Genomic DNA, 27,310 nt, shown 5'->3' on the forward strand with positions numbered 1-27,310 from the left:
GGTGTTGTTGTGCTTCATGCACAAGAAGTTAGCATGCAGGTGCAGCAAGTAATTAAGAAGGCAAATGGAATTTTGGCCTGTATTGCCAGGGAGGTGGAGTTTAAAAATAGGGAAGTCTTGTTACAACTGTACAGGGTGTTGGTGAGGCCGCACCTAGAGTACTGTGTACAGTTTTGGTCCCCGTATTTAAGAAAGGATATACTGGCATTGGAGGCAGTTCAAAAGAGACTCACTGGGCTGATTCCTGGGATGAAGGGGTTGACTTATCATGAACGGCTAAACAGGTTAGGTGTTTACTCATTAGAGTTTAGAAGAATGAGGGGTGATTTTATTGAAACATACAAGATTGAGGGGCCTTGACATGGTAGATGTTAAGATGTTTCCACTAGTGGGGGAATCTCAAACTAGGGAACATAGTTTTAAATGAGTGTCCCCTTATTCTGTAACTGAGATGCAAAGGAATTTCTTCTCTCGGGGTATTGAATGTCTGGAATTCTCTACCCCAGAGAGTTGTGGAGACTAGACCACAAAGTATTTAAAGGAGGTAGATAGATTTTTGAAATATCAGGGTGTTGAGGGCTATGAGGAGCTGAGACCTGGGGCAGATCAGCCATGACCTTATTGAATGGTGGGGCAGGTTTGAGGGGCCAAATGGCCTGCTCCTTCTTCTATTTCTTATGTTCTTATGTACAATGCACCCTTGTGTATCACCTGATTTATATTTTATTCTTTTTATGGGATATGAATTGCTGTCCCTACTTGCCCTTTAAGAAGGTGATGATGAGCTGTCTTCTTGAACCACTGCAGTTTGTGGTGCAGGAACACCCACAGTGCTTTTAGGGAAGAAATTCCAGGATTTTGACCCAGTGCCAGGTGATGGGACAGCAATATAGTTCTAAATCAAGATGGTGTGTGGCTTGGAGTGAAACTTGCAGGTGGTGGTGGTTCCCGGATCTGTCCTTGTCCTAACTGGCAGAGGTGGTGGGTTGGGAAGATGCAGTTGAAGCCTTGGCAAGTTGCTGCAGTGCATCTCGGATGGTACACATTGTCGCCACTGTGCCAGTGATGGAGGGAATGAATGTTTAAGGTGGTGGATGGGATATTGATCAAGTGAGCTGCTTTGTCCTGAATGGTGTTAAGCTTAGAGTGTTGTTGGAGCTGCACTCATCCAGGCAAGTGGAGAGTATTCCATCACATTCCTGACTTGTGCCTTGTAGATAATGGACAGGCCTTAGGGAGTCAGGAGGTGAGTTATATGCCACAGAATTCCCAGTCTCTGACCTGCTCGAAAGCCACAGTATTTAAATTGCTGGTCCAGCTCTGTTTCTGGTCCCCAGATGATAGTGGGAGACTCAGCAAGTTTAATGAATGTAACGGGGAGATGGTGAGGTTCTCTCTCTTGTTGGAGGTGCTTATTGCCTGCCACTTCTGTGGCACAGATGTTACTTTCCAATCATCAGCCCAAACCTGAATATTGTCCATTGGATACAGGCATGGATTTTTTGATTACCTGAGGGTTTGCAAATGGTGAACACTGAATAGTGAATATCTCCACTTCTGACCTTTTATTATAAGCAAGACCATAAGAGATTTGTTCTTTCTTATTAGGAATTGCAGACACCATACTCCAGCTGTCACATTCCAGTCAATCTGAAGTAAAGCAAATGATTAATTGAGTCAGTTAGTTTATCATGGATCATCGTGACTTGAAGATGGAAATTAGTAATGAGATTACCATCTACCAACCACCATCACAATGAACAATTAAAATTTGATTTACCATAGATCGCAGTATAAAAGTCAACCTGGCATATAAAAAGACCCCATTCTGTCGGTGCTAAAATGTAGGTATATGCACACTTAATTGGGCCAAGTCAAACCCTGAGTGCAGCAAAGATTTCTAAGCAATAGTTAGTGTAGCTGCTTTATAGAAAGAAAACGTTTATTGTTGCAGCAGAAAACCAAGATTGCTCAGATTACCAAAAGACCTCTGCCAGAATTACCAGTTTCCAGAAATTCTTCAAACAGCAACAAAAACATGAGTACCCATTTTGTCACATTGGCAATGTTATGAGCTCAAAGACTACAGTCTTTCTATGGTAATGTCTTTATTGAACTGAATGTAACATGCCTGTCCCCAGATATTCCCTTGAGAGGCCACATGACTATGACAAGCCAGGTAGGACACTTAATAATTGCATTTCAAAACCCAAACACCCCTTTTCCACAACACACAACAGACAACTTTGCATGCACTATCATGTGTAATCGTGAGTTGCCCAAAACTGTCCTCTTTTCAGTCTCTACACATGCATTGCACACAGTCGTTAAATCATACAGGTCTTTCAATGGTATGTGCTTTTTAAAATTCATTCATGGTTTGTGGATGTTGTTGGTTAGGCTAGCATTTGTTGCCCATCCCTAGTTGCCCTTGAGAAGGTGGTGGTGAGCTGTCTTCATTAACCACTGCAGTCCATGTGGTGTAGGTACACCCACAGTGCTGTTAGAGAGGGAATTCCGGGATTTCGACCCTGCGACAGTGAAGGAATGGCAATTATATTTCCAAGTCAGGATAGTGAGTGACTTGGAGGGGAACTTCAAATAGTGGTGTTCCCATGCATTTGCTGTTCTTGTCCTTCTAGATGGTTGTGGGTTTGGAAGGTGCTGCCTAAAGAGCCTTGGTGAGTTCCTGTAGTGCATCTTGTAGATGGTACACATTGCAGCTACTGTGTGTTGGTGGTAGAGGGAGTGAATGTTTGTTGAAGGGGTGTCAATAAAGAGGGCTGCTTTGTCCTGGATGGTGTCAAGCTTCTAGAGTGTTGTAGGAGCTGCACTCATCCAGGTAAGTGGGGAGTATTCCATCACATTCCTGACTTGTGCCTTGTAGATGGTGGACAGACTTTGGGGAATCAGGAGGTGAGTTAATTGTTGCAGGATTCCTAGCCTCTGACCTGCTCTTGTGGCCACAGTATTTACATGGCTAGTCCAGTTTAGTTTCTGGTCAATGGTATCCCCCAGGATGTTGATAGGTGTGTGTGTGTTGTCATTGGCCGTTTGTCTGGATCATGTTCCTTTTCAGGAGTGTCCTTCCTTTGGCACTTGTTGCTGTTGTTCCATTTCCGTTGTTGGGTACCAGTAGACCTCTGGGAGTGATGCTCATTCTGTACTCTGTGCAGCTGGTGAGATCTCAACTTCTTAATTGGGCGCCTGCAGTGAAGGATCAGCTTCTCTTAGTTGTGCATATTTGCCTGCAGTTGCGCTGGTATATTTGGTCGTTCACTTCCACTGCGTATGATCAAGGTGATAACTGCTCTACGCATGTCCCAAGTTGCCACATGGGTGTCGTCTTTTGAGAGCATTGAAAGTTTGTACTCTGAGCTCTCATGCTGAACTCTGGTAATGGTTTGGCAGACTTGTCAAAATAAAATTTGGCTTTCTGACATTTCACCTTGATTTTTCTTACTCACGCCTGTTAATACTTCTGGTTTCAGTAGCATTTTTGCTACTGGAGGAGCAGTTTGGGTGCAACATGGCATTTGTCTTTGGACTGGACTACTTTTCCATGCCTTCAGTCAGTGTGTTCCTCCAGTCAAGGATTGCCTTGTATAAAGGAATGAAACCAGATGGACCACCTGGCATCGACCTAGGCACCAGAAACGACAACAGCAATCTCAGCCCTGTCGGCCTGCAAAGTCCTCCTTACTACCATCTGGGGCTAGTGCCAAAATTGGGAGAGCTGTCTCAGACTAGACAAGCAACAGCCTGACATAGTCGTCCTCTCAGAATCATACCTTACAGATAATGTTCCAGACACCACCATCACCATCCCTGGGTGTGTCCTGTCCCACCGGCAGGTCAGGCCCAGCAGAGGTGGCGGCACAGTGGTATACAGTTGGGAGGGAGTTGCCCTGGGGGTCGTCAACATCGACTTTGGACCCCATGAAGTCTCATGGCATCAGGTCAAACATGGGCAAGGAAAACCTCCTGCTTTATTACCATGTACCACCCTCCCTCAGCTGATGAATCAGTGCTCCTCCATGTTGAACACCACTTGGAGGAAGCACTGAGGGTGCCAAGGACGCAGAATGTGATTTGGGTGGGAGGTTTCAATGTCCATCACCGAGTGACTCAGTAGCATCACTACTGACCGAGCTGGCTGAGTCCTAAATGACATGGCTGCTAAACTGGGTCTGCGGCAGGTGGTGAGGGAAGTAACACGAGGGAAAAACATACCTGAGCTCATCCTCACTAACTTGCCTGCCACAGATGCATCTGTCCATGACAGTATCGATAGGAGTGACCACTGCACAGTCATTGTGGAGATAAAGTCCCGTCTTCACATTGAGGATACCCTCCATCGTGTTGTGTGGCACTACCATTATGCTAAGTGGGATAGATTTCCAACAGATCTAGCAACTCAAGAGTGAGCATCCATGAGGCGCTGTGGGCCATCAGCAGCAGCAAAATTGTATTCGAACTGTAACCTCATGACCCAGCATATCCCCCACTCTACCATTACCATCAAGCCAGGGGATCAACCCTGGTTCAATGAAGAGTGCAGGAGGCATGCTAGGAGCAGCACTAGGCATACCTAAAAATGAGGTGTCGACCTGGTGAAGCTATAACACAGGATTATTTGCATGCCAAACAGCATAAGCAGCAAGTAATAGACAGAGCTAAGTGATCCCACAACCAACGGATCAGATCTAAGCTCTGCAGTCCTGCCACATCTAGTCGTGAATGGTGGTGGACAATTAAACCACTCACTGGAGGAGGAGGCTCCACAAATATCCCCATCCTCAATGATGGAGTTGCCCAGCACATCAGTGCAAAAGATCAGGCTGAAACATTTGCTACAATCTTCAGCCAGAGGTGGCGAGTGGATGATCCACCTCAGCCTCCTCCAGAGGTCCCCAGCATCACAGAAGCCAGTTTTCAGCCAATTGGATTCACTCCATGTGATATCAAAAAATCGGCTGAAGGCACTGGGTACTGCAAAGGCTATGGGCCCTGACAACATTCTGGCAATAGTACTGAAGCCTTGTGCTCCAGAACTAGCCACACCCCTAGCCAAGCTGTTCCAGCACAGCTACAACACTGGCATCTACCTGGCTATGTGGAAGTTTTCCCAGGTATATCCTGTACACAAAAAGCAGGACAAATGGAAACCGGCCAATTACCGCCCCATCATTCTACTCCCTGTCATCAGTAAAGTATTATAAGGGATCATCAACTATGGTATCAAGCAACACTTGCTTAGCAATAACCTCACTGATGCACAGTTTGGGCTCCGCCAGGGCCACTCGCTCCTGACCTCATTATAGCCTTAGTTCAAACATGGACAAAAGAGCTAAACTCCCAAGGTGAAGTGAGAGTGACTGCCCTTGACATCAAGGCCATATTTGACTGAGTGTGGCATCAAGGAGCCCTAGCAAAACTGGAGTCAATGGGAATCAGGAGGAAAACTCTCCGCTGGTTGATAGTCATACCTAGCACAAAGGAAGATGGTTGAGGTCCGTCTTCTCTGCTCCAGGACGTCACTGCACTAGTTCCTCAGGGTAGTGTCCTAGGCCCAACTGTTTCAGCTGCTTAATCAATGATCTTCCTTTCATCATAAGGTTAGAAGTAGACATGTTAGCTGATGATTGCATAATGTTTAGCACCATTCGCAACTCCTTAGATACTGAAGCAGTCCATGTCCAAATGCAGCTAGACCGGGACAATATCCTGGCTTGGGCTGACAAGTGGCAAGTAACATTTGCATCACACAAGTGCCAGATGATGACATCTCCAACAAGAGAGAATAAAACCATCGCCCCTTGATGTTCAATGGCATTAGCATCGCTGAATCACCCACTATCAACATCCTGGGGGTTACCATTGACCAGAAACTGAACTGGACTAGCCATATAAGTACTGTGGCTACAAGAGCAGGTCAGAGGCTAGGAATCATGCATTGGGTAACAAAGCCTGTCCACCATCTACAAGAAACAAGTCCGGAGTGTGGTGGAATAATCCGCACTTGCGTGGATGAGTGCAGCTCCCACAATGGCCCACGAAGCTTGACACTGCCCAGGACAAAGCCACCCACTTGATTGGCACCACATCCACAAACATTCACTCCCCCCACCACCAACGCACAGTTGTAGCAGTGTGCACCATCTACAAGATGCACTGCAGGAATTCACCAAGGTTCCTTCGACAGCACCTTCCAAACTCACGACCACTACCATCTAGCAGGACAAGGGCATCAGATAGATGGGAACACCACCAGCTGGAAGTTCCCATCCAAGTGACTCACCATCCTGACTTGTAAATTTATCGCCGTTCCTTCACTGTCACTGGGTCAAAATCCTGGAACTCCCTCCCTAACAGCACTGTGGATATACCTACACCACATGGACTGGAGCGGTTCAAGAAGGCAACTCACCACCACCTTCCCAAGGACAGCTAGAAATAGGCAATAAATGCAGGCCCAGCCAGCGAAGCCCACATCCCATAAATGAATAATATTTTTTAAAATTTGTGCTAGATTTGCTTGATTTCTTGACGATTCCTTTGGCAATTTTCACTTCCGCCTCAGCCTTTTCTTTCAACTTGGAATAGTGTGGAGATGATGTAGTGTTGAATTTCCCAATCCTTTGTTAAGCAGCTGAATTCTTCACTCATGAACTGAGGGCCATTGTCACTCAGCACAATGTCTGGAATGCCATAACGACTGAAGTGTGCTTTCAAGCATTCTACTATCTCTCCTGTCGTCATTGAAGTCAACTGGTCTATCTCCCAGTAGTCAGAATAGTAGGCTACAGTAGCAAGATAATCCAGCTATAATGAAGCAGTCTCTCCCAGCTTCATCCATCGTATGCCTGAGATGTCATGCGTCATCAATTGCTGTTTAGCTTGGTACTCATTACAAGCACCGCACTGGCCAATGTGGTTTTTAATTTCATTGCTCACGTTTGGCTATTAGAGCACTTCCCTTGCCTTCCTCAGATTATATTCCATTCCTTGATGGCTTGCATGGATGGGCTTCAGCACCTCCCTCTCATCTCCTTAGCGATGATGACTCTATTTCCATCATTTATCCAAGATACCATCTTGGACTGGCACTTCATCTTGGTATGCCCAATATTCTCTTGTGACCACAAGTGTGTCCTTGATGCTGTCAGGCCATTCTTTCATCATTATTTCTTGCAGTGCTTGGAGAGTTGCATCTTGTTGGATAGTTTGCTTGATTTGAGCAAGGCACATGTCTGTTAGATTCAATGTGTGGAATCGTCCCAGATTTGCACTAAATGCTGTAGCAGGCGCTGGCCGCAGTAGCGACTTCTCATACCGTATTGTCCCAAACCTGTGCATTAATTATGCTTTTCCTGGGAAAGATGCCGTTTTGATGGCAGGCTCTGATTCACCCACCATGTCGTCACCTCGCCGCTTCATCACACCAGGTGCTATATTTTAAAGTACAGCCACGTGTGTACCTCTCTGCTTCCAACCCAGGACTTCTGCAAATAAGACATGACCCCGAAAGGCAAGAAGATGCAGCCCCCAGGTTTCGTGATGCATCAGTCGAGTGCCTTTTGGATGCTGTGGAGGCCTGCTGTGATGTCCTTTACCATCACTCTGGCCTCAGGTAGGGTAGCTACATTACCACTCCAGCTTCGTAGGCAATGGTGATCAGTGCCAATGCTGCACAGAAGATGCTGGCCATCCAATGCAGATAGTGGATGAATGATCTCATCTGTGCCGCCAGGGTAAGGCTCATCTCTCTAAACTCGCATACTCAAGCCCACCTCACTCACTGTCAGCTCAAGGGACATCTCTCACTCTCACTCTCTCATTTCCATTGGCCTCATCTGCTCTGGCGACTGCCTCCACAGCCCTCACCATCTTGAGCCACTTGCACAGATCAACTTGTGCCTGACACACACCCTGGATTACGCCCCTTCCTCAGTACAGCCCTCATGCTGCAGCCTCTTCCATTGCCTAAGGCCACTTTTCCCCCTTCCCCAAGCAAGCCATAATCCTGCAGCCGTACAAAGCCACTCCCGCCTTATGGCTGGTCTGGTAGGTAGAGACCTGCCTCTGAGCCTCCCTAAAAGTGCTGTGGTGCTCTCTGTGAAGCCTGGCGCTGATGACTGCAAATGCTGCCCAAATCAAGATAGGCAAACAAACCCCAAGACCTGAGCGAAGTGCAGCTTGCCAGGTGCATGTCACTTATATGCAGTTGTGAAACACGTTGGCCTGATTGGGCGGACAATCCAGTGTGGGAGTATGAGTTCCGGTGTGAGCCTTATAATGATATGCAGATGTATGACAATGAGGTTCCCGATGTCTGATGGCAGGCCGCGTTTCCAGCCATTGACAGGCTGAGGGGACGATAGCAAACTGATTTCATGATATCGTTTTTTGGCCTTCTCACCACATTGTCAGCTCACGCTGTTGAACACGCCCGACGCCAGCGGGCACGGATAATTTCGCCCCATGTCTCCGAGGGTTGATGACCTCCAGAGCATGTCAAGCTGCTGCCTCACGCTGAAGCTGGAAGATTTCACATTGTTGTAGCATCCTCAACTTTCTTCATGGGGAGCGCATGTTAGCCATATACGTCTGTTTCCCTTGCTTGTATGTCACCTCCAGACGATAGCTCTGTAAATGAAGTAACACTCTTTGGAGCACATAGTAGCAGTTTGAGAAAAATGCTTTGAAGTGGCTTGTGGTTGGACTCCACTGTCAATTTGTGTCTCCCAAAGAGGTATTGATGAAAATGCTCACAAGCAAAAACAATGGCCGGGCATTCTTTTTCTCGATCTGAGCGCAGCATCGCTCAGTTTGCGTTAATACCCTGGATGCAAATGTGACTAGTTGTCCTTGCTGCATCAAGGCTGCTGCAAGACCTGTCTCGCTGGCATCAAACTGCAGGGTAACTTCATCATTGACATCTTTTGCACTTCAGTACTGGTATTGTCATGACTAGTTGTTTGATTTTAGTGAATGCTGCTTCTTGTTCTGTGCCCCAATACCACTGCACATCATTGGCAGTGAACTTGTGTAATGATTCACACTCTGATGACAAATTAGTCAAAACATTTGCTTAATAGTTTACGAAACTAACAAATCGTTGCACTGCTTTCACACCTGTTGGTCGTTGCATCATTGCTACAGCTCTCACCTTGTGAGGTTCTGGGTGAAGACCTTTTGCTGTCAGTACATGACATATGTTCTTGACTTCAGGCATCTTCAATCGCAGTTTTTTTCTTGTTCAGCTTCAGGTTCATCTGCCGAGCTCTCTCTAGCAGTCTTATATTAAATTATGATAATGGTCAGCTATAGCTTCTTTCATTGTGTCTCCACATCCATAGACTAGTAGATCATCCACTAAGGCTTCCACTTGGGAAGATCACTGATTATCTCATGCTGTCTGCATTGATACTCTTCTGGAGCCTTGGAAATGCTAAACAGCATGCACAACCATCTGTATCTCCTGAATGGCATCAGAATGTAATTAGAAAACTGCTGCTTTCATCCAGCTTCACTTGCCAGTAACCATCCTTTGCATCTAGGGTAGTAAAAATCTTTGTCTTGGCAAAATACTCCATGCCAACCATCAAAGGAAGTGAGATCTCTTCACTTTATTTAGATCCTTTGTCTAAACATACTCTCAGCTTTCCACATGATTTCACTGCTACCATGCTGCTAATCCAGTCTGTAGGAGTTGTCACTTCTTGCTTACTCCCTCCCTTTTCCAGCTCTTCTATCTTGTTTTTTAGGCTTGACTTGAGGGCAGCTGGAACTCTTCTCAGCAGATGCTGAATTGGTCTTATACTCTCATCTACTTCGAGATGACATTCCCCAGGTAGACATCCAATCCTGTAAATGCATCTTTGTACTCCTCTAGGATCTGTTCAGTCAATGGTTTTGTGTACTACGACACGTTGTAATCTCTAGCGCGTTTAGGATTTCCAGTCCAAGCTTTAGACTTTCTCCAGCTGAGATGAGTGGCTGTTGCATACCATCTATGATCTGGAGCTCAAGATCTTCTTTCTTGCCATTGCATTGGGCTGTCAGACTAATTTGTCCTTTCAGTATGGGTATTGTTTCATTATATAGCCTCAACCTTACTTTCGAGGGTTTTGTTTTTGGATCGCCATGTTGAGCCATTTTGCACAGGTACAGGATGCACCAGTGCCTATCTAACACTTCTTGTTCATTTGATATTCACTCTCCTGCGACCATCAATATAATAGTCACAAACCATTTAGCACTCATAGACTTGATGGAACCAACCTGTTGAATTGCGTATGGTGCTTCATCAGACTTTTCTGATGATATCTCTCCCATGGCCGTCTATTATTTTGCTTCTTTCTAGACAAACACTTGTGTGTGAAATGATTGTGCTTCTCGCAGTTAAAACACTGCTTTTCCCCATGCTGGACAATCCTTCTCCTTTGTATGATGTCCTCTGCATTATTTGCATCCTGTCTTTTGTCTGTGATTGTTCTTCTCTTTTGGCCTGGAATGTCATTCAGCTCTCCTGGTCTGTTCTGCTGTACATGTGCTGTAGCTGACACTTTTACAACCTCCACATTTCTGCACGCGTCTATCACTTTTTCTTGAGAGTAAGTTTCTCCTCCCTCAGTAGACTTGCTCCTGCTGTTGGATCTCTTATGCTCAAGACTATTCTAACTTTAATGAGATCATCTCTTAGCTGCCCAAATTTACACGATTCTGCAAGCTGTGTTATTGCATTCACATACTGATTAATGGACTCTTTCACCTTGAGCTCTAATGTTGAACATATACCGTTCATAGTTTACGTTCGCTTGGGGTTCAAAGCATGCCTTTAAGGCTTTCAAAATTTCTGCAGTCTATGCTTTTTCTGTTCTTTGGATAGATTTAGGGTGGAATACAATTTGCTTCTTCCCAGCAGCATTAAGTGTTGCTATGCATATCACTTCGACTTGTTAATTAAATCTGTTGCAATCTCGTGGTTTTGCTGTTGCAAGTGGAAAAATTGCCAGTTCTGCCATATATCTCCTTTCATTTCACCCAGTGTTGTACTTGCAGCCTTCAGCTTGTGTTAGTTTTTGCTTGTCTGTTTTTTTTTGTTTTAGCAGGTTGGAACATTTGTATTCCTCTTTCAGTGGCTGTGGCTTCTCTTCCAGCTTTTCAAAACTCCATCTCATCTCCACCCTTAACACCATGTTACAAGCTCAAAGACTACAGTCTTTCTAGTGTAATGTCTTTATTGAACTGAATGTAACATGGCTGCTCTCAGACATTCCTTCATGGCAGAGATCACGTGACTATGGCAAGCCAGGTAGGACACTTAGTAATGATTGCATTTCAAAACCTGAACAGACAACATGGATGAAACACCCATGAATTTTGATTATGCCCTGCAACCGAATGAAAAGGTCGTTCAAAAATACAGAATATTCAATTCAATGGATGGAGGAGAAAATTTGTTGTGGAGAGATGATTATGAAACCAATGCTCCTTATCTGATCCAGAGTGGAATCCTTATGATGGTGCCATAGCCAAAGTGCCTCAGGATGAATTTGATGAACTATTTGCATCAGCTGTCAAAACCATCACAAACTTTCAAACCTGGCATGCTTTTGATGTGCTTCCCAAACCCTGCACCAGATGAAAATTGTGTGCAGGAGGAAATCCGATTTTTGTTGCCCATTTAAAATGGAGCACCTGACCTTGGTTAGGATGGGTGCGCATTTTGCACAGCAAGCATTTCTGACCCACAAGAAGGCCAGAGAAAAATGGTAAAGGGTGAAGTGTGGCCATTTGCGCACCCAGACAAAACTTCAGCTCCATGTATTCCATTAAATGGCTTGGTGTAGAATTGCACATTGCAATAGCAGTGAGAGTGCTAGCTAGAAATCAAAGTTCAGATTTTGAACCTGCCCTGATATTTCAAATATTTCAAAAAGTTTTCATGAATTCAAATATTATTATTATTATTTATTTATTTTAAATTGAGAAATGCAAGTGAACAGCAAAAGTTCCTAGGGCAGGACACCATCAAGATTCAAAAGAATAGAGTAGATGAAATAAATGAGCAAGAATTAGTTGGGTGGTAACAAATTTGGCTTTTAAAAGTAGAAATGCTGTAGGAGGAAGGAAGCAACTGAGGGAGGTAATGTCCTGGGAAAGAATGAAAGAGTGGGAGATTTCAGTAATGACAATTTGGGGAGGAGGAAGGGTGTGTAGGGTGGATTATTAGGAGCTTAAAAGCAGTAGAGGAAAGTTCAGAGGAACAATGACCATAGGCACTTTGAGAAAGTAAAAATAGGACAGGTCAGACGAGAGAAGGATCATCTCTCAAATGTCAAACCTCCTTGTCTGCTGCCCAGCAGTGCACCAGGGCTATTTGTAGAATCAGCCCAGTAATGAAGTCTTGAAAGCACGCAGTTTTTAAAGTCTTTATTATTCAGTAATGACTAACTTTACTGTTAATTATGGTTTGTTTTCCCTAGGTTTTCTGATGCAATAGCTGGATCAGGTTTGTTTTATTACAGGCCTGTCATCAGCGGGATAGATTCCTGTAACATAAGCAGGTTCTCCACATTTGTAATTCAAAATAATTTCTTCTGATGTTAGTGCAAATGCAATCAATGCATTGATTTACTTTTGATTCCTCCATAGGTCTGCCAGTAAGAGAATACCTAAAGACGAATCAGACACTATCCCAATTTCTCCTGAACAATGCGTCTCTTCCAACAGAAGTGGTGAATGACCTAATGACAGCAAAAATAAATCTCGAGCAGGTAATCACTAATATGTAGCTGTATATAAAGTTCTTGCTGAGGAGTTATATTGAGTTGTGATTGCAGGATATGATGTGATGCAATGAGAAGAGTTCATGGTGGATGGTTCTGTTGACCATTGAGCTAGGCAGACCGGGAAGGCACAATCCCCTCACTTTCATAAGTAAGCTGATTCTGGCAGCAATGACAGTGGTACATTTGGCTACAAAGGAAACAAAGCAGCCAAATTCTTGATTGCTACACACGAAATCCTGATGAAAAGTATACAAAGATCGATGTGGATCACAGGATCAAAAAACACCAGCATTCCTCATCTAGCGAGTGAATGGCCTCTTGTACATAGCACCTGGTATCCACGCAATTGTACCCAGGTATATTTATAGCCCTGAAATTCTACTGGGGCTCTGCTTCCCACTGTAACTTTGGTTTGGCAGGAGATTGGCAGAGCTCTGAGAAAAATGGCCAAGGTTACACAGGAGATTGGATGAATCCTTGTGGAATTTCAGGACCCATGTCTTGAGGAGAAAACCTGGGGAAGTGGAATGCAAAAGAGTAATAATGAGTTGTTGGATTGGAAGGGGTGTATGATCATCTCTTGTGTCTCCTCTTTTGGGTTCTCCTGCAACATGGCCACTATCTGCATTGTATCGTTGGTGTGTTTTTTTTTCACTTCATTTTTCCATCTGTGTTACTCCCAAATGTTTGTTAAGGACCACTATCTCAACCAGCCTATTACCTGAGGACCACTTTTAGAAACTATGCAACATGCACTGCTGGGTTCTGGGTCTGTACTTGTGATACTTCACATGACTAAATTGAACATTTTGTGCTGGGTTTTCAGTTGCTTCTATTTTGTACAGTGTCAAAAAATCATCTTTGTTCCAAGAAATAGTGCAGGGCTTGTCAGCAGCAGTTCAAAATCTGAGCAAATTATTCACAGAAGAGAAAAGTTGCCCCCCCGCAACTGAGCGATCGCTTGGTAGCCACACTGTCAGCATCACTGGAACCAAAATTGAGAATTGACCAATTGACCAGAAACTTAACTGGACCATCCATATATAGATATTGCAGCTGCAAGAGCAGGTCAGAGGCTGGGAATTCTGCAGTAAATAACTTAACTCCTGACTCCCCAAAGCCTGTCCGCCATCTACAAGGCACAAGTCAGGTGTGTGGTGGAACACTTTTTACTTATCTGAATGAGGGCGGCTCCAACAACACTCAAACTCTGTACTTTCAGTCCCTCCACCACTAACGCACAGTGGCAGCAGTGTGTATCATCTACAAGATGCACTACAGCAACTTGCCAAGGCTCCTTTGATAGCACCTTCCAAACCACTGACTCTACCATAGAGAGCAAGGGCACAGTTGCATGGGAACACCACCTGCAAGTTACCCTCCCAAGCCACCCATCATCCTGACTTGGAAATATATCAGTATTCTTTCACTGTCACCTGTTCAGAAACCTGGAACACCACCACTTTTCTCGAGCTATTGGGAATAGGCAATAAATGCTGGCCTTGCCAGTGATGTTCACACCCCATGAACAAATTTTTAAAGAAAGCTACTTTGAGTGTAGAGCTTTACCCAATGTTATGTGTAACCAGGTTATTTGTGGTGTTTGAAAAGCTTGCTTCAGTCAGATTTCCATATACTTGGACTGGACTTTGGTCTACCTGGGTTTGAATTTTTGCAGATATCCCTTGCTGGTCCAAGGGCAAGTTATAAAGAGGTTGTTTGCAACGTATCCCATCTCTCCAGTTTCTTGGTGACAAAGAACAAGAAGGCATTTAACCGTTTGCACAAGAATCTGTGTGCCTTACCAGAGGAGACACTGCAAAAAGCAACAACTATTTTCTTTTCGGAGGTCAATGTACCCAAACTCATGGCGGTTAGTTTGTTCCCTTTATTTATTAACCTGAAGTCTGTGTGATTGCGGTAGAGTCTTTGCATGGCATGTTAATTGTGTATGGTAATTTCAGCTGCACCACCACTGAAGCCCAGTTGTACAGCTCCACCTTAGCAGCAGTTTAATACATTATGTCACATAGCTCCTGCCCTTATCCCCAAACTTACCATGAGCAATAAGACAGGAGGTCTGAGAATATGCAAGATTAGTTCAGATCTGGATCCCATTAGCTCAGTGATTCCAACCTTGCAGAATATGAATTTTAGTACCATCCATAACGCTGTCTTAAGGTACACCTAAGCAGGATGAACCTTAATTTAACATTTTATCTGAAGGATTACATCTCTAACGTTATAGGACTCTCTCAGCACTACACGAGTGCCAGCCTAAGTTACTCCTGGACTGTAGTTTAATCCTTTTGGCTTTTACGCAAACATTTTTTGATGTTCCATTCAGAGTAGCACCTTTATTATACTTGAGTGGAAAGTACTGTATTATCCAATTATGGATATTTGACTGACCCAGAAGTAGCTGTGGTATTTAAGTAAGCGTAGTCTCTCCTTATATTATAAGAAGCATCTACTTGACATTTGCCAGTTGGTGAGGAAATGTATTCTTACTAATGGTGTTCTATATTTAAAGAAAAAAAGCCAAATCTGTAGTGCCAGAATGTTCTGCATTTCATCTGTTGTTGCTGTTGTATTCTTAAGATGATCAAAACATGGTGATAGACAAATCCTATTGATTCTCATTTTGGAGGAATACACCTACCTGTTTCTGATGCATTGTTTTCTCTGCAGGAGAGGGTCACATTTAGTGCTGGGAACACACTTAATGCAACCAATGCCCTGAACAATTTTATACACAAAATGGGATCTCTTGTGCAGCAGGTAAGTTGAATATAATGGCAACAATGACTATACACCCGCTCAACAATAATTCATGGGCTGTAAAGTTCTTCAGGGTATCCTGATGGCATGAAAGACATGAATAAATGTGCCCTTTTTATATCTCTTGTCCTTTCTTTGTGCGCATGTGTATGTGCATATAAATATTCCAGCTTTCTAAGTATGAGTGTAGCTCTTTTATACAGAAATTAAATTAAAAGTTCAAGGTCCTAGAACAGGGCCAGTATTGCACTGTATTAGAAGAGGATGTTTCCTTTCTCCATCAGACCGAAGTCTTTGATCACATAACCATAACCCTTTCCACCACTGCTCGTTGTCTCTTTTTTTATCACTTTGAAAGACTTTGGAACATTTTGTGGCACTGTATGTATAAAGTGTTAGTTGTTGCTGAATCCCAGCCTGTAATTAAGTGTGCAGGTGAGGATATGGTTGCAGCTGGGCTTAATGCAATTCACAATTGTCATCCAACACCCTCTCTCTCTGGATTTGCACGTGAAGAATGGACATGGTGGTGAGGTACTGGAGAGATGTTCACAATTATTGAATTATATCCTAATGAGACCTTCAAGATGAAAAGGGAGAAAATAGGCAAAACTTTTTTTTCAAAAGAAGAATGATTGAGATTGGAGCTTAGCCATCCAGTGCTTGTTTTTGTTTAGTCATGTTATTCATGCTTCACCTTTTCTGTATTCTTAAGATTTGATATTGACCTGTTGTTTACATTATTGCAGTAAGTGTACAGTACTAGTCACTGCAGGCATTATATGCTGGTTTATTAATTGTAATCTTATTCAATAGGATTTTTTATGATTGTTGCTTTTCTGCTTTGCAAATGTATTTGCTTTCTTCCCCATAATTCTCATGAGGTGCTGGAGCATATGCTCCACATAAAATGGATGCCAAGAATCAGTGAAAAGATTTTAGTGACACTCTTAAGAAAAGGTTCTTTGATTGGAGTAGCTTGCATGCAGGCATTGTGTTGTGTTCAATCCGCTTTTAATGTATTCACCACTTAGCCAGAAGATTGGAAAGAATTTAGCTGCTACTTGAAATTCCCTTGAACACGATAACACTACACTATAAGACCTTTGTACCAAAATGGGATCGGTTTTCCTCAGGATTGTTAATTTGTGAAGGGTTGAGACTGATTCTGACTGATGTTTACCTTTAGCTATTTTAGGCTGAATTGGTTTGGTCTAACCAAACAACCTTTCTGTGACTTGTGGACTGCCAGTCATCACTCATTATTGGCCCTGATGCAGATATGAAATCAATTGAGCTAGATAAGCAGATTTGTAGTTTAAATTGTGAGAGTAAGTGACTGCCTTAATGCAGTGATTTAAAAACATCTTAGTCATTAAATAAAATATTGAACTTATTCAAAGCACAGGCGTGTTCAAAGAGTAAAACTATAAATATACCAAAAGGTTCAAATCACGATCCAACAATGTCACAGGAGGTTGAACCTTTTCTGTACTCTGCCTTTTTGGTTGGGCATATTCCTGGGGGTTTCATCATATGACCAAATGCCCAACATTCAAACAGCCTTTTTTCCATCTCTAATGTCTTTAAAACATTAAAAAAAAGTATATCTTTTGAATATTGCTGTGATTTTTTTTCCTGCGTTGACCACACCAATACTCAGGAGATTAATCCTGGACGGTTGCCAACCGTACTTTTCAGAGATATGCCCTATGGGCTAACAATGATCCCACTTGCAGTAATCTGTTTATTGGAATTCATGTAGTCTCACACTACACAACTAAATTATCTTCTAAATGTTGGATCTTTACTGACCTGATGAAAGCAATTAATACTTTATTTGCAAATAAATAGCAATATGAATCACAGCAATAGATGCTAAAAGTAAAATATAACATGAATGCAATGAAAACACCTCTGATGTGTTAACTAGGCTTCCAATTGAAATAAAAACAAAAAGCTAAAAGCTACTGCGGATGCTGGAAATCCAAAACAAAAACAGAATTACCTGGAAAAACTCAGCAGGTCTGGCAGCATCGGTGGAGAAGAAAAGAGTTGACGTTTCGAGTCCTCACCACCCTTCGGCAGAACTGAAGTATAGTTAGGAGAGAGGTGAAATATAAGCTGGTCTAAGGTGGGAGGCGGGGGGAGAGAGAAGTTGAGGGTGGGGTGGTTGTGGGGATAAGCAAGCAGTGATAGGAGCAGATAATCAAAAGATGTCACAGACAAAAGGATCAAAGAGGTGTTGAAGGTGGTGATATTATCTAAGAAAAGTGCTAATTAAGAATGGAAGGCAGGATACTCAAGGTACAGCTCTAGTGGGGGTGGGGTGGAAAGACTAACAAAGTTTTAGTTTTAGATTTAAAAATAATGGAAATAGGTGGGAAAAGAAGAATCTATATAAATTATTGAAAAAAAAAAGGCGGGGGGGAGAAACGGGGTGGGGATGGGGGGAGGGGGAGTTTAAGATCTAAAGTTGTTGAATTCAATATTCAGCCCGGAAGGCTGTAAAGTGCCTAGTCGGAAGATGAGGTGCTGTTCCTCCAGTTTGCGTTGGGCTTCACTGGAACAATGCAGCAAGCCAAGGACAGACATGTGGGCAAGAGAACAGGGTGGAGTGTTAAAATGGCAAGCGACAGGGAGGTTTGGGTCTTTCTTGCGGACAGACCGCAGGTGTTCTGCAAAGAGGTCGCCCAGTTTGCGTTTGGTCTCTCCAATGTAGAGGAGACCGCATTGGGAGCAACGAATGCAGTAGACTAAGTTAGGGGAAATGCAAGTGAAATGCTGCTTCACTTGAAAGGAGTGTTTGGGCCCATGGACGGTGAGGAGAGAGGAAGTGAAGGGGCAGGTGTTGCATCTTCTGCGTGGGCATGGGGAGGTGCCATAGGTAGGGGTTGAGGAGTAGGGAGTGATGGAGGAGTGGACCAGGGTGTCCCGGAGGGAACGATCCCTACGGAATGCCGCCGGGGGGGGTGAAGGGAAGATGTGTTTGGTGGTGGCATCATGCTGGAGTTGGCGGAAATGGCGGAGGATGATCCTTTGAATGCGGAGGCTGGTGGGGTGATAAGTGAGGACAAGGGGGACCCTATCATGTTTCTGGGGAGGAGGAGAAGGCGTGAGGGCGGATGCGCGGGATATGGGCCGGACACGGTTGAGGGCCCTGTCAACGACCGTGGGTGGAAAACCTCAGTTAAGGAAGAAGGAGGACATCTCAGAGGAGCTGTTTTTGAAGGTAGCGTCATCAGAACAGATGCGACGGAGGGGAAGGAATTGAGAGAATGGGATGGAGTCCTTACAGGAAGCGGGGTGTGAGGAGCTGTAGTTGAGGTAGCTGTGGGAGTTGGTAGGCTTGTAATGGATATTGGTGGACAGTCTATCATCAGAAATTGAGACAGAGAGGTCAAGGAAGGGAAGAGAAGTGTCAGAGATGGACCATGTGAAAATGATGGAGGGGTGGAGATTGGAAGCAAAATTAATAAATTTTTCCAGGTCCCGACGAGAGCATGAAGCAGCACCGAAGTAATTATCGATGTACCGGAGAAAGAGTTGTGGGAGGGGGCCGGAGTAGGACTGGAACAAGGAATGTTCCACATACCCCATAAAGAGACAGGCATAGCTGGGGCCCATGCGGGTACCCATAGCCACACCTTTTATTTGGAGGAAGTGAGAGGAGTTAAAGGAGAAATTGTTCAGTGTGAGAACAAGTTCAGCTAGACGGAGGAGAGTAGTGGTGGATGGGGATTGTTCGGGCCTCTGTTCAAGGAAGAAGTTATCACCACCTTCTATCACTGCTTGCTTATCCCCACAACCACCCCACCCTCAACTTCTCTCTCCCCCCGCCCCCCACCTTAGACCAGCTTATATTTCACCTCTCTCCTAACTATACTTCAGTTCTGCCGAAGGGTGGTGAGGACTCGAAACGTCAACTCTTTTCTTCTCCACCGATGCTGCCAGACCTGCTGAGTTTTTCCAGGTAATTCTGTTTTTGTTTCCAATTGAAATGCCTGTCAAATTGGATGAACAAAGACTTTGTTGACTGTGCTTTGCTTCAACATTCAAAAAACACCTTCATTTTAAGAAATTCATGAACTCTTCACACCAGCTTCTGAAATAATTTCTGGGTGCATCTTAGTTTTTGTGTTTAGCTTGGTGGTTGTCAACACCAGCATTTCTGGTAAAATCTCAATGGTTGCTGGTCCCAGATCAAATTAAACAACGTCTCGTGCAACTTTCTGGTTAACCTGGGAGATTGTTTCGTGAGAAAATTAGGAAGTATTCATGTGAAAATCTGATTCAAGACATTAAGCGGATGTAGAATTTTACAGCAACATAGTGGGAGTGCCCTGAGCACCTACAGTAGGGAATATGTATGTCTCTCTAGCAAGAGAAAAATAATCCGGATATATAAATCTCAGTTCATTAGTTAATCAGTTCAGGGCCTCCACCATTTGAACAAGCCAGTTCTTTTTAATTAGTGGCATCGACCAATAAAATCAAAATCTCTCTGCTATTTGGATTAGACACTACCCATTTGTCTCTTTGATTGTGACACTTGGGTCAGAGTATCACAAGTTTTTCTTCAAAGTTTTCATTTACCTAACCCATTAACCAGCTAGAACCTAAAATACATTAAATTCATAAGCAGCAACTACCTGCTCAATAATCAACAAATCTTGAAGTTGTACTTATTAGAGCCACATAATTGGACAGGGCCCAAAAATGGGAACTGGGATCGTATTAACCCATGGCTATTGTTTCTGATACAAGCTAACTTTGTGCTGCCTGCTAATTTAAATGATTGGAACATGCAATCACCGATAAGTAGGGTGTTCAGTGACTGCATGACTGAGCTGGGGTCGGAAAATCGTGAGAGGCTAACCGGCACTAACTTAAATCCAGCCTGCACCTTTTCAAGGCTGGTGTGTTATGGCTGAAACTGGTGCTGGAAGTTATTCCACAAGTGATTCTGATCTGGAAAAGACAAAAATGGTACAACATGAGAGAGAGGGAGCTCCAAGATTTTCCACCACTGCACTGGAGGCCTTTGTACAGGAGGTGGAGAGGAGCAGGAGAGCTTGTCTATCCATTGAAAATCAGGAGAATCTCCAAATAATTTTTTTGTTTAAGACATTGGGAGCTGATAGCTATGACAGTGAATCCCAGGAATCTAGCCCTGAAAATCTGGATGCAGTGCTGCAAGACGCTCTATGATCTCTCACGAGCAGTCAAGATCAGAGATTTGTATCTTCATGTGCCATGTTCCACCAACTGCATCACACCCCATTGCTCTTCTGAAAATATTCTATCAATCATGGCTCATTCCTAATAATTGTAACTTCACCTGACTCTCAGACCCATAGCATTGCTGCAAACCTCATAACTACATCTTGGCAGCTTTCACACAGCCAGCTAGTCAATTATGACAGCCACAACACCCAAATGCACTGTCTCACACTCAGACACACTTCCCCCTGTCTCTTGCAAAGGCAATGTGTCACATAACCAGAGGCAGCAACACATAACCTTTGGGGGCAGGCATGGCTACACGTCTTCTCCACTGTGGAAGAGACTGAAGTGGCCACGACCAAGAGCGTGGCTAGCGTTGGGGCTGAAAGCATTGGGGCTGAAACCGTTGAAGATGATGTTATGCTCATACCTAATGCTCCTTCTCATACCCCTTATCACATAATGTGTTCTGTTGCATAAGCTGCAGGTGGTGTAAACATGCACCTCCTGTTTTCCTCCCTCCTTTCACAATAGCCCTACCCTTGTGCATTTCTCCTTTCAGAGATGCTACCAGGGCAGAATCTAATGATGCTCCTGGGAGCGGGATCTGAGGTGGACAGGGGAACTTAATTGTGCGGGAGGCAAAATGTCAGCTTCCTGATGGCAGGATTGTAAGTGAGTATTAAGTTGGAAGTGGATCAGGTTTCCTGACAGAAAGCAGTGGGAACCTATTTGTAATGAATTAACATGTCATAAATTCTCATTAAACACGCACACCGGATTAAAATATACCTTTTGTGATTAAGTTGGCAGCAAATGAGAAACACGTGCCTTCAGATTCATGACTGGTTAAAGGTGGCATACAGCAGGTGAGATAATTTTCAAGGTGCAATTTGAGTGAGAAGGAATGGATTTTCTTGTATGAGCAGCTTTGTTGAACAAGGACAGAGAAGGTTGGGCTGTTGCATTTGAGGTTGGATGGCCAGGCAGTTCAGGGCATGGCTGACTGGAAAGGAGAGCAGGCCCGTGGGAAGGGTCATGGAGGACAGAGGGAGAGAGCTGGACAGGTCGAGTGTGATTGAGGGGAGATCAAGTGTGATTTGTGAGCAGGTCAGTGGTGAGGTTGGGAGAGTTGAAGGTTGGGGGGGTTGGCGGTCGAGGCTGCTGTGGGGCAGCATGATGGTGACAGTGCGTAGCTCTACATTAACAGATAGTTTATAGTGGGTGGCTTGAGGGTTACCAAAAGCAGGGCAAGGGTGATAGAGGGAAGGCCAAAGATGACTGAGGGAGGGTGCTGGGTGATTGCTTGCAACTCCAGTGTCAGGAACATAGCTGCAACAGCAACAAGAGATGGTTGGATCCACGGTGGCGTTGGTGGAGACCAGTGTGTGATCGGTACAAAGCAGTGAGCTCCCCATTGGTCCACAGTCCTCAAGTCAGGAAAGAGAACCAAATTAATTGTGCTGACCAAATCTTTGGCAGCCTTCTGTCCACAGTTCACTTTAGGCAGACAGGATGGGTCTCGTCTACCCTTTGCATTATGAAGCTGTGGCTGAAGAAAAGAGGAGCTGGCAGAGAATGGACCAGGCACAGCAACGGCCAGGAGGAGGACAGAAGGTGGCAGCAAAGGGTCAGGCAGCACAGGATGCTGGCAACAAGGGACCAGCGTGAGGCCAAGCAATGGCACGTAACCGAATATACCACACTTGGAGTAACTAACTGCAAATGTCAAAGACAGCTGAAGATGTCACAGCAGTCAGTCCTGCAGAAAGATCCATGGCCCTTTGGAATGGGAGTCAATCCGACGCCAATAGCCTTAAAAGTCACCGCGGCCTTGAATTTCTGTGCCGCTGGATCATTCCAGGGCTTCACTGGGACCTGTGTAGCATCTCCCAGTAAGTCTCAGGTGCATGAGGGAGATTCACCACAGACCCTGAGAGCCAGGCAGCAAGAGCTGTTGGATTCGGCTCCATGACTGGACTTCCAAGTACATATGACACTGAAAGCTCCCTGGGAACAGCCAACAGCATTCATAAACTAAAAAGGTTTCATTTCATCAATTTGCAGCAGCTTTGTGACCCCCAAAAACAAATCCTGCGGGTGTGTGCTCGCTTCTGAGTTCCCATGACTCTTACATTCTCAGTCACTCTTGGGTGCCACAGCTGTTTGCTCCCCCTGTTTGTGCAACTGTAAGGATACCTCCTCAATGACGGGATATCCTCTGAAGACCTGGGTCATGACACCTGTGCAGAACCCACAAGTCCAGCAGAGGAGTGAGTACAGTGCCTCCCATGCCTCAACAAAGCCAACAATAAAACAAACCATTGGACTGCTGAAGATGAGGTCCCACAGCCTGGACTGCTTAGGCGGAGTGCTGCAGCATACGCTACAGAGTCTTGTGGATCTTTGTGGTCTACTGCGCCAACCTCAACACAACCTCGCCACGCAAAAATTGCCAGCCAGGGAGATGGAGCCGAAGGGAGATGGAGGAACCAGATTTGCCGTCCTGACAAGGATGAAGGGGAAGAATCAAAAGAGTCTGAGGTGAAGCATGGTGCAGCTACAGCTGCAAATGCCAGGGCGAAGGAGCAATGTTCCAGACAGGCCCGTGACCCACTCATGAAATCCTGATTTCAGCCAGAGTAAGGCCCCTGTAAAATCCCTTGATCTCTGGCCCAAGGAACAGTTGAAGTGCCACCAGATCGGGCACACTTCCTCCAGGCCTGTGACCTCTTGCACCTAGAAGGGAAATGGCTGCCGGTCCTTGGCACGGACTAATCCATATGGATGGTTCTGTCAAAACCACACACACACTTCTGACTTGGAAAGAGGTAGCACTTGCTTCACTGACACAAGCTCCAAATAAATGATGGAATGCATCAGGTGCACACAACATTCAGACAACACCTTCTGAAGGGGTGATAGGGGGGTGAGCACTGTGTGTTGGCTTACCATAGAGTTTCCAATCACCAGACTTAAAGGTTTGACAAACAGTAAAATCTTCATCTCTCAAACACAGGCATTCTGCTACTTCTAATGCACCAGGCATATGGTATCCATAACATCCACTTCAGTCATCATTATTTGTCTATGAAGCGGCAAGCCCTAACATGCTACTGTTTGCCTGGAAATGTCCCACCAACAAGACGATTAAGCACAGAGTGAAACTATGTTTGCACAACAGTACAATGCCATCAATTGATTAGACACCCGTGCCACCTTTTGTGCCATTAGAAAGGTTTGCATTTTCTTTCACTACACCTTGGGACAATCCCAACATCTGCAGCTGAGGTGGGGGCAGCCTACTAAGTGCTATGTCCTGTTGTTGATTTGACGTTGATAGTCATCCTCTGGTCTGAGACCTAGCTCCGGCCTGCTGAGGGTCTCCACAGGGGCACTCTCCTTGGCCTCGCCTACTGGAAGCACTGGGGTCACTGGCAAAGGGGATGAGGAATGCCAGCTCACCCTTGGAGTACCGAGATGACCTCCCCCCCCCGGCCAGTTGCTGGCTCGTGCCCCCCTCCCTATTTTTGTGTGCAACGGCACCTCCCTGACTCCTGGAGAAGGGGCACCTGGATGGAGGCCAAGGTACCTTGGGCCCATCTCACCTAGCCACCGCTCGATTAGAGCCAATGGGTAGAGCAACGCAATGCGGGCCTGAATGCATACCTGGCAGCTGCTGAGTTTTTTCTGGGTCTGGCTCTCCATGGTAATTGCCAAACTTTCCATGCAGAACTCGTGGCTTGATTTGACTACTTCACCATTCATTAACGCTGCACATTGTCTCTGGCATCTCCACCAAATTTTCACTTGCTTGTCTCTGCATCTCCAGCAGGTTTCTTGGTGCCATTTCCAGAGGCCCATCAACATGGGGCTCGGCATAGGCCTGGTCTCCAACAGACCAGGACCTCTGGTCATACCCACCGCCGCAACTGATTGAGGATGAGGCGAAGGCATAGTGGTATTGTCACTAGACAAGTAATCTAGAGACTCAGTCATGATCTGGGTTTGAATCCTGCCATGGCAGATGGTGGAATTTGAATTCAATAAAAATCTGGAATTAAAAGTTGAGGAAATAGTTTAAGCATGTTATGTTTGTACTTGTGGGTGTTAGGAATGAATTTTAGCTTAAAGTTTAAGTTTGATTTGTATTCCTGTACCTGTGTGTTAAGAATGGTCAAGTGGAGTTTTAGTTTCATTTTAAAAGGCTGCTTGCATTCCTAATGAGATGTTTACGATCCCTATAAAATATAAATAAACACAAGTAGGAAGAACAATGCTGTTCTTTTGGATAGGCAGGTTCAGATAGGCAGGTTCCTCCCACAAACACACGCAGAAGAAAGACAGCAGTTTGCTTTGGAAGCTGTTTGAGTTCAGTTGGTTTGAAAGCAGCTGTGAAACAGAAGCAGCCTGAAAGGGGACAGATAGCAAGTCCCAAGCTAAGAGAAACCCCAGAAGTCCAGGGGAGTGGAAGAAGAGAAAGTCGAAAGAAGATTATCTAGTTAAAGGAAGGACAGGAACCTGGGAAAAGTTCATGTTAAGAGTGAGGGGCAGAGAGAAAGGCTTCAAGCTTCACACTTAAAGTGAGAACAGCTTGCAAGGAGCAAGAAAGTTCAAAGAGACAACTGAAGGTCTGTAATTCTTGCTATGGGCATGTGAAGCAGTGGTGTACTGTTAAGGCCAAGTTGGTGAGAGAGAGAGCATGGAAGACAACTTGAGTGCATGTGGTGACCCAGGGAAGAGGAACGTCTGAAGGAGAGTTCAAGACCTTGGAGGTGAACCTTTGTGGAAGGTGTCTGAGTGAAAACGTCAGTTTGGGAGAAGATTCTAAGGCGAGGTCCTGGAGAGTGGAGATTGGAAGCCCTCATGTGAAGGACGGAATTCAGTGAGACCGGTTGGTTCACGGTGTGACAGGCATCTGGAGGGAGTTGAGGAGAGATCCATAGCATCTGGTTGAGGTGGCATCTGTCACTTGAACTCAAAGTGTGGTGTGCCTGACCACAGGGTGCCATAGGTTTACATGGATTGTGTACTTAGTGTGAACATTAAAGTATAAGGTGGCTTTTGTAACTCGTGTTATCCTTACAAATCTGTATACATCTGTAAAGATATAGTTGTGGGTTAAGAGTATTGTAATATAGTTCATTTTTTCTTGTTGAATAAATGTTTTGTCCTTCTGTTAATAGTTCATCAGCTGACTCCTATGCCTCTGTTCCATAGCGACACTCCACATATCTAAATAAACAAAAATAAAAGTAAGGATCTATCAAGCTGGGTTTCACTCTGGGATCAGGCTAGTCCAGGGGTAACCTCAGCTTGGATCATAAAGTCTAATGATGACCATGAAACCATTGTTGATTAATGTTGCTAATGTTCTTCAGGGAAGGAAATCTGTTGGCCTTACCTGGCCTGTGACTCGAGATCCACAGCAATCTGGTTGACTCTTAAATGCCCTCGAAATGGCCTAGCAAGCCACTCAGTTGTATCAAACGGCCACAAGGTCACATAAAAGGAATGAAACCGGACGGACCACCCGGCATCGACCTAGGCACCGGAATCGATGACGGCAATCTCAGCCCTGTTGACCCTCAAAGCCCTCCTTACTAACGCCTGGGGACTAGTGCCAAAATTGGGAGAGCTGTCTCACAGACTAATCAAGCAATAGCCTGACATAGTTGCCCTCGTGGAATCACATCTTACAGATCATGCCCCAGTCACCACCATCACCAAACCTGGGTATGTCCTGTACAACCGGCAGGACAGGCCCAGCAGAGGTGGTGGCACAGTGGTATACAGTCAGCAGGGAGTTGCCCTGGGAGTCCTCAACATCAACTCTAGACCCATGAAGTCTCAGACTCCTTATGACCCAGCATATTCCCCACTCTACCATTACCATCAAGCCAAGAGAACAACCCTGGTTCAATGAAGAGTGCAGGAGGGCATGCCAGGAGCAGCAGCATGCATACCTAAAAATGAGGTGTCAACCTGGTGAAGCTATAACACAGAACTACTTGCGTGCCAAATGGAGCTAAACGATCGCACAACCAATGGATCAGATCTAAGCCCTGCAGTCCTTCCACATCAGTCATGAATGGTGGTGGACAATTAAACAATTCACTGGAGGAGGAGGCTCCACAAATATCCCCATCCTCAATGATGGAGGAGCACAGCACATCAGTGCAAAAGATGAGTCTGAAGCACTTGCAACAAATCTTCAGCCAGAAATTCCGAGTGGATGATCTACCTCGGCCTCATCCGTAGGCCCCCAGCATCACAGATGCCAGTCTTCAGCCAATCCGATTCATTCCACGTGATACCAAGAAATGGCTGAAGGCACTGCCAATATTCTGGCAATAGTACTAAAGACTTGTGCTCCAGAACATGCCACATCCCTAGCCGAGCTGTTCTAGTACAGCTACAACACTGGCATCTACCTGGCTATGCAGAAAGTTGCCCAGGTATGTCCTGTACACAAAAAAGCAGAACAAATCCAACCCAGCCAA

At 44.9% G+C, this 27,310-nt stretch overlaps 2 protein-coding genes across 2 annotated transcripts in view; both read left to right on the top strand.

Moving 5' to 3' along the window:
- The window catches only part of LOC144688311 (phospholipid-transporting ATPase ABCA1-like), a 71,465-nt gene extending 58,662 nt beyond the window's left edge, over window positions 1–12,803 (top strand). Inside the window, exon 6 of the mRNA XM_078554741.1 lies at window positions 12,664–12,803. Coding sequence (XP_078410867.1) covers window positions 12,664–12,803 — 140 coding nt within the window. The remainder of the gene's footprint in view (window positions 1–12,663) is intronic.
- A 1,761-nt stretch (window positions 12,804–14,564) lies between these two features.
- LOC144688799 (phospholipid-transporting ATPase ABCA1-like) overlaps window positions 14,565–27,310 on the top strand; it is a 132,275-nt gene continuing 119,529 nt past the window's right edge. The window contains exons 1-2 of the mRNA XM_078555751.1: window positions 14,565–14,673; window positions 15,492–15,581. Coding sequence (XP_078411877.1) covers window positions 14,668–14,673; window positions 15,492–15,581 — 96 coding nt within the window. The 5' untranslated portion in view covers window positions 14,565–14,667. The remainder of the gene's footprint in view (window positions 14,674–15,491; window positions 15,582–27,310) is intronic.

This window comes from Cetorhinus maximus, chromosome 13 (genome assembly GCF_964194155.1).
Source record: "Cetorhinus maximus chromosome 13, sCetMax3.hap1.1, whole genome shotgun sequence".
Lineage (NCBI taxonomy): Eukaryota > Metazoa > Chordata > Chondrichthyes > Lamniformes > Cetorhinidae > Cetorhinus > Cetorhinus maximus.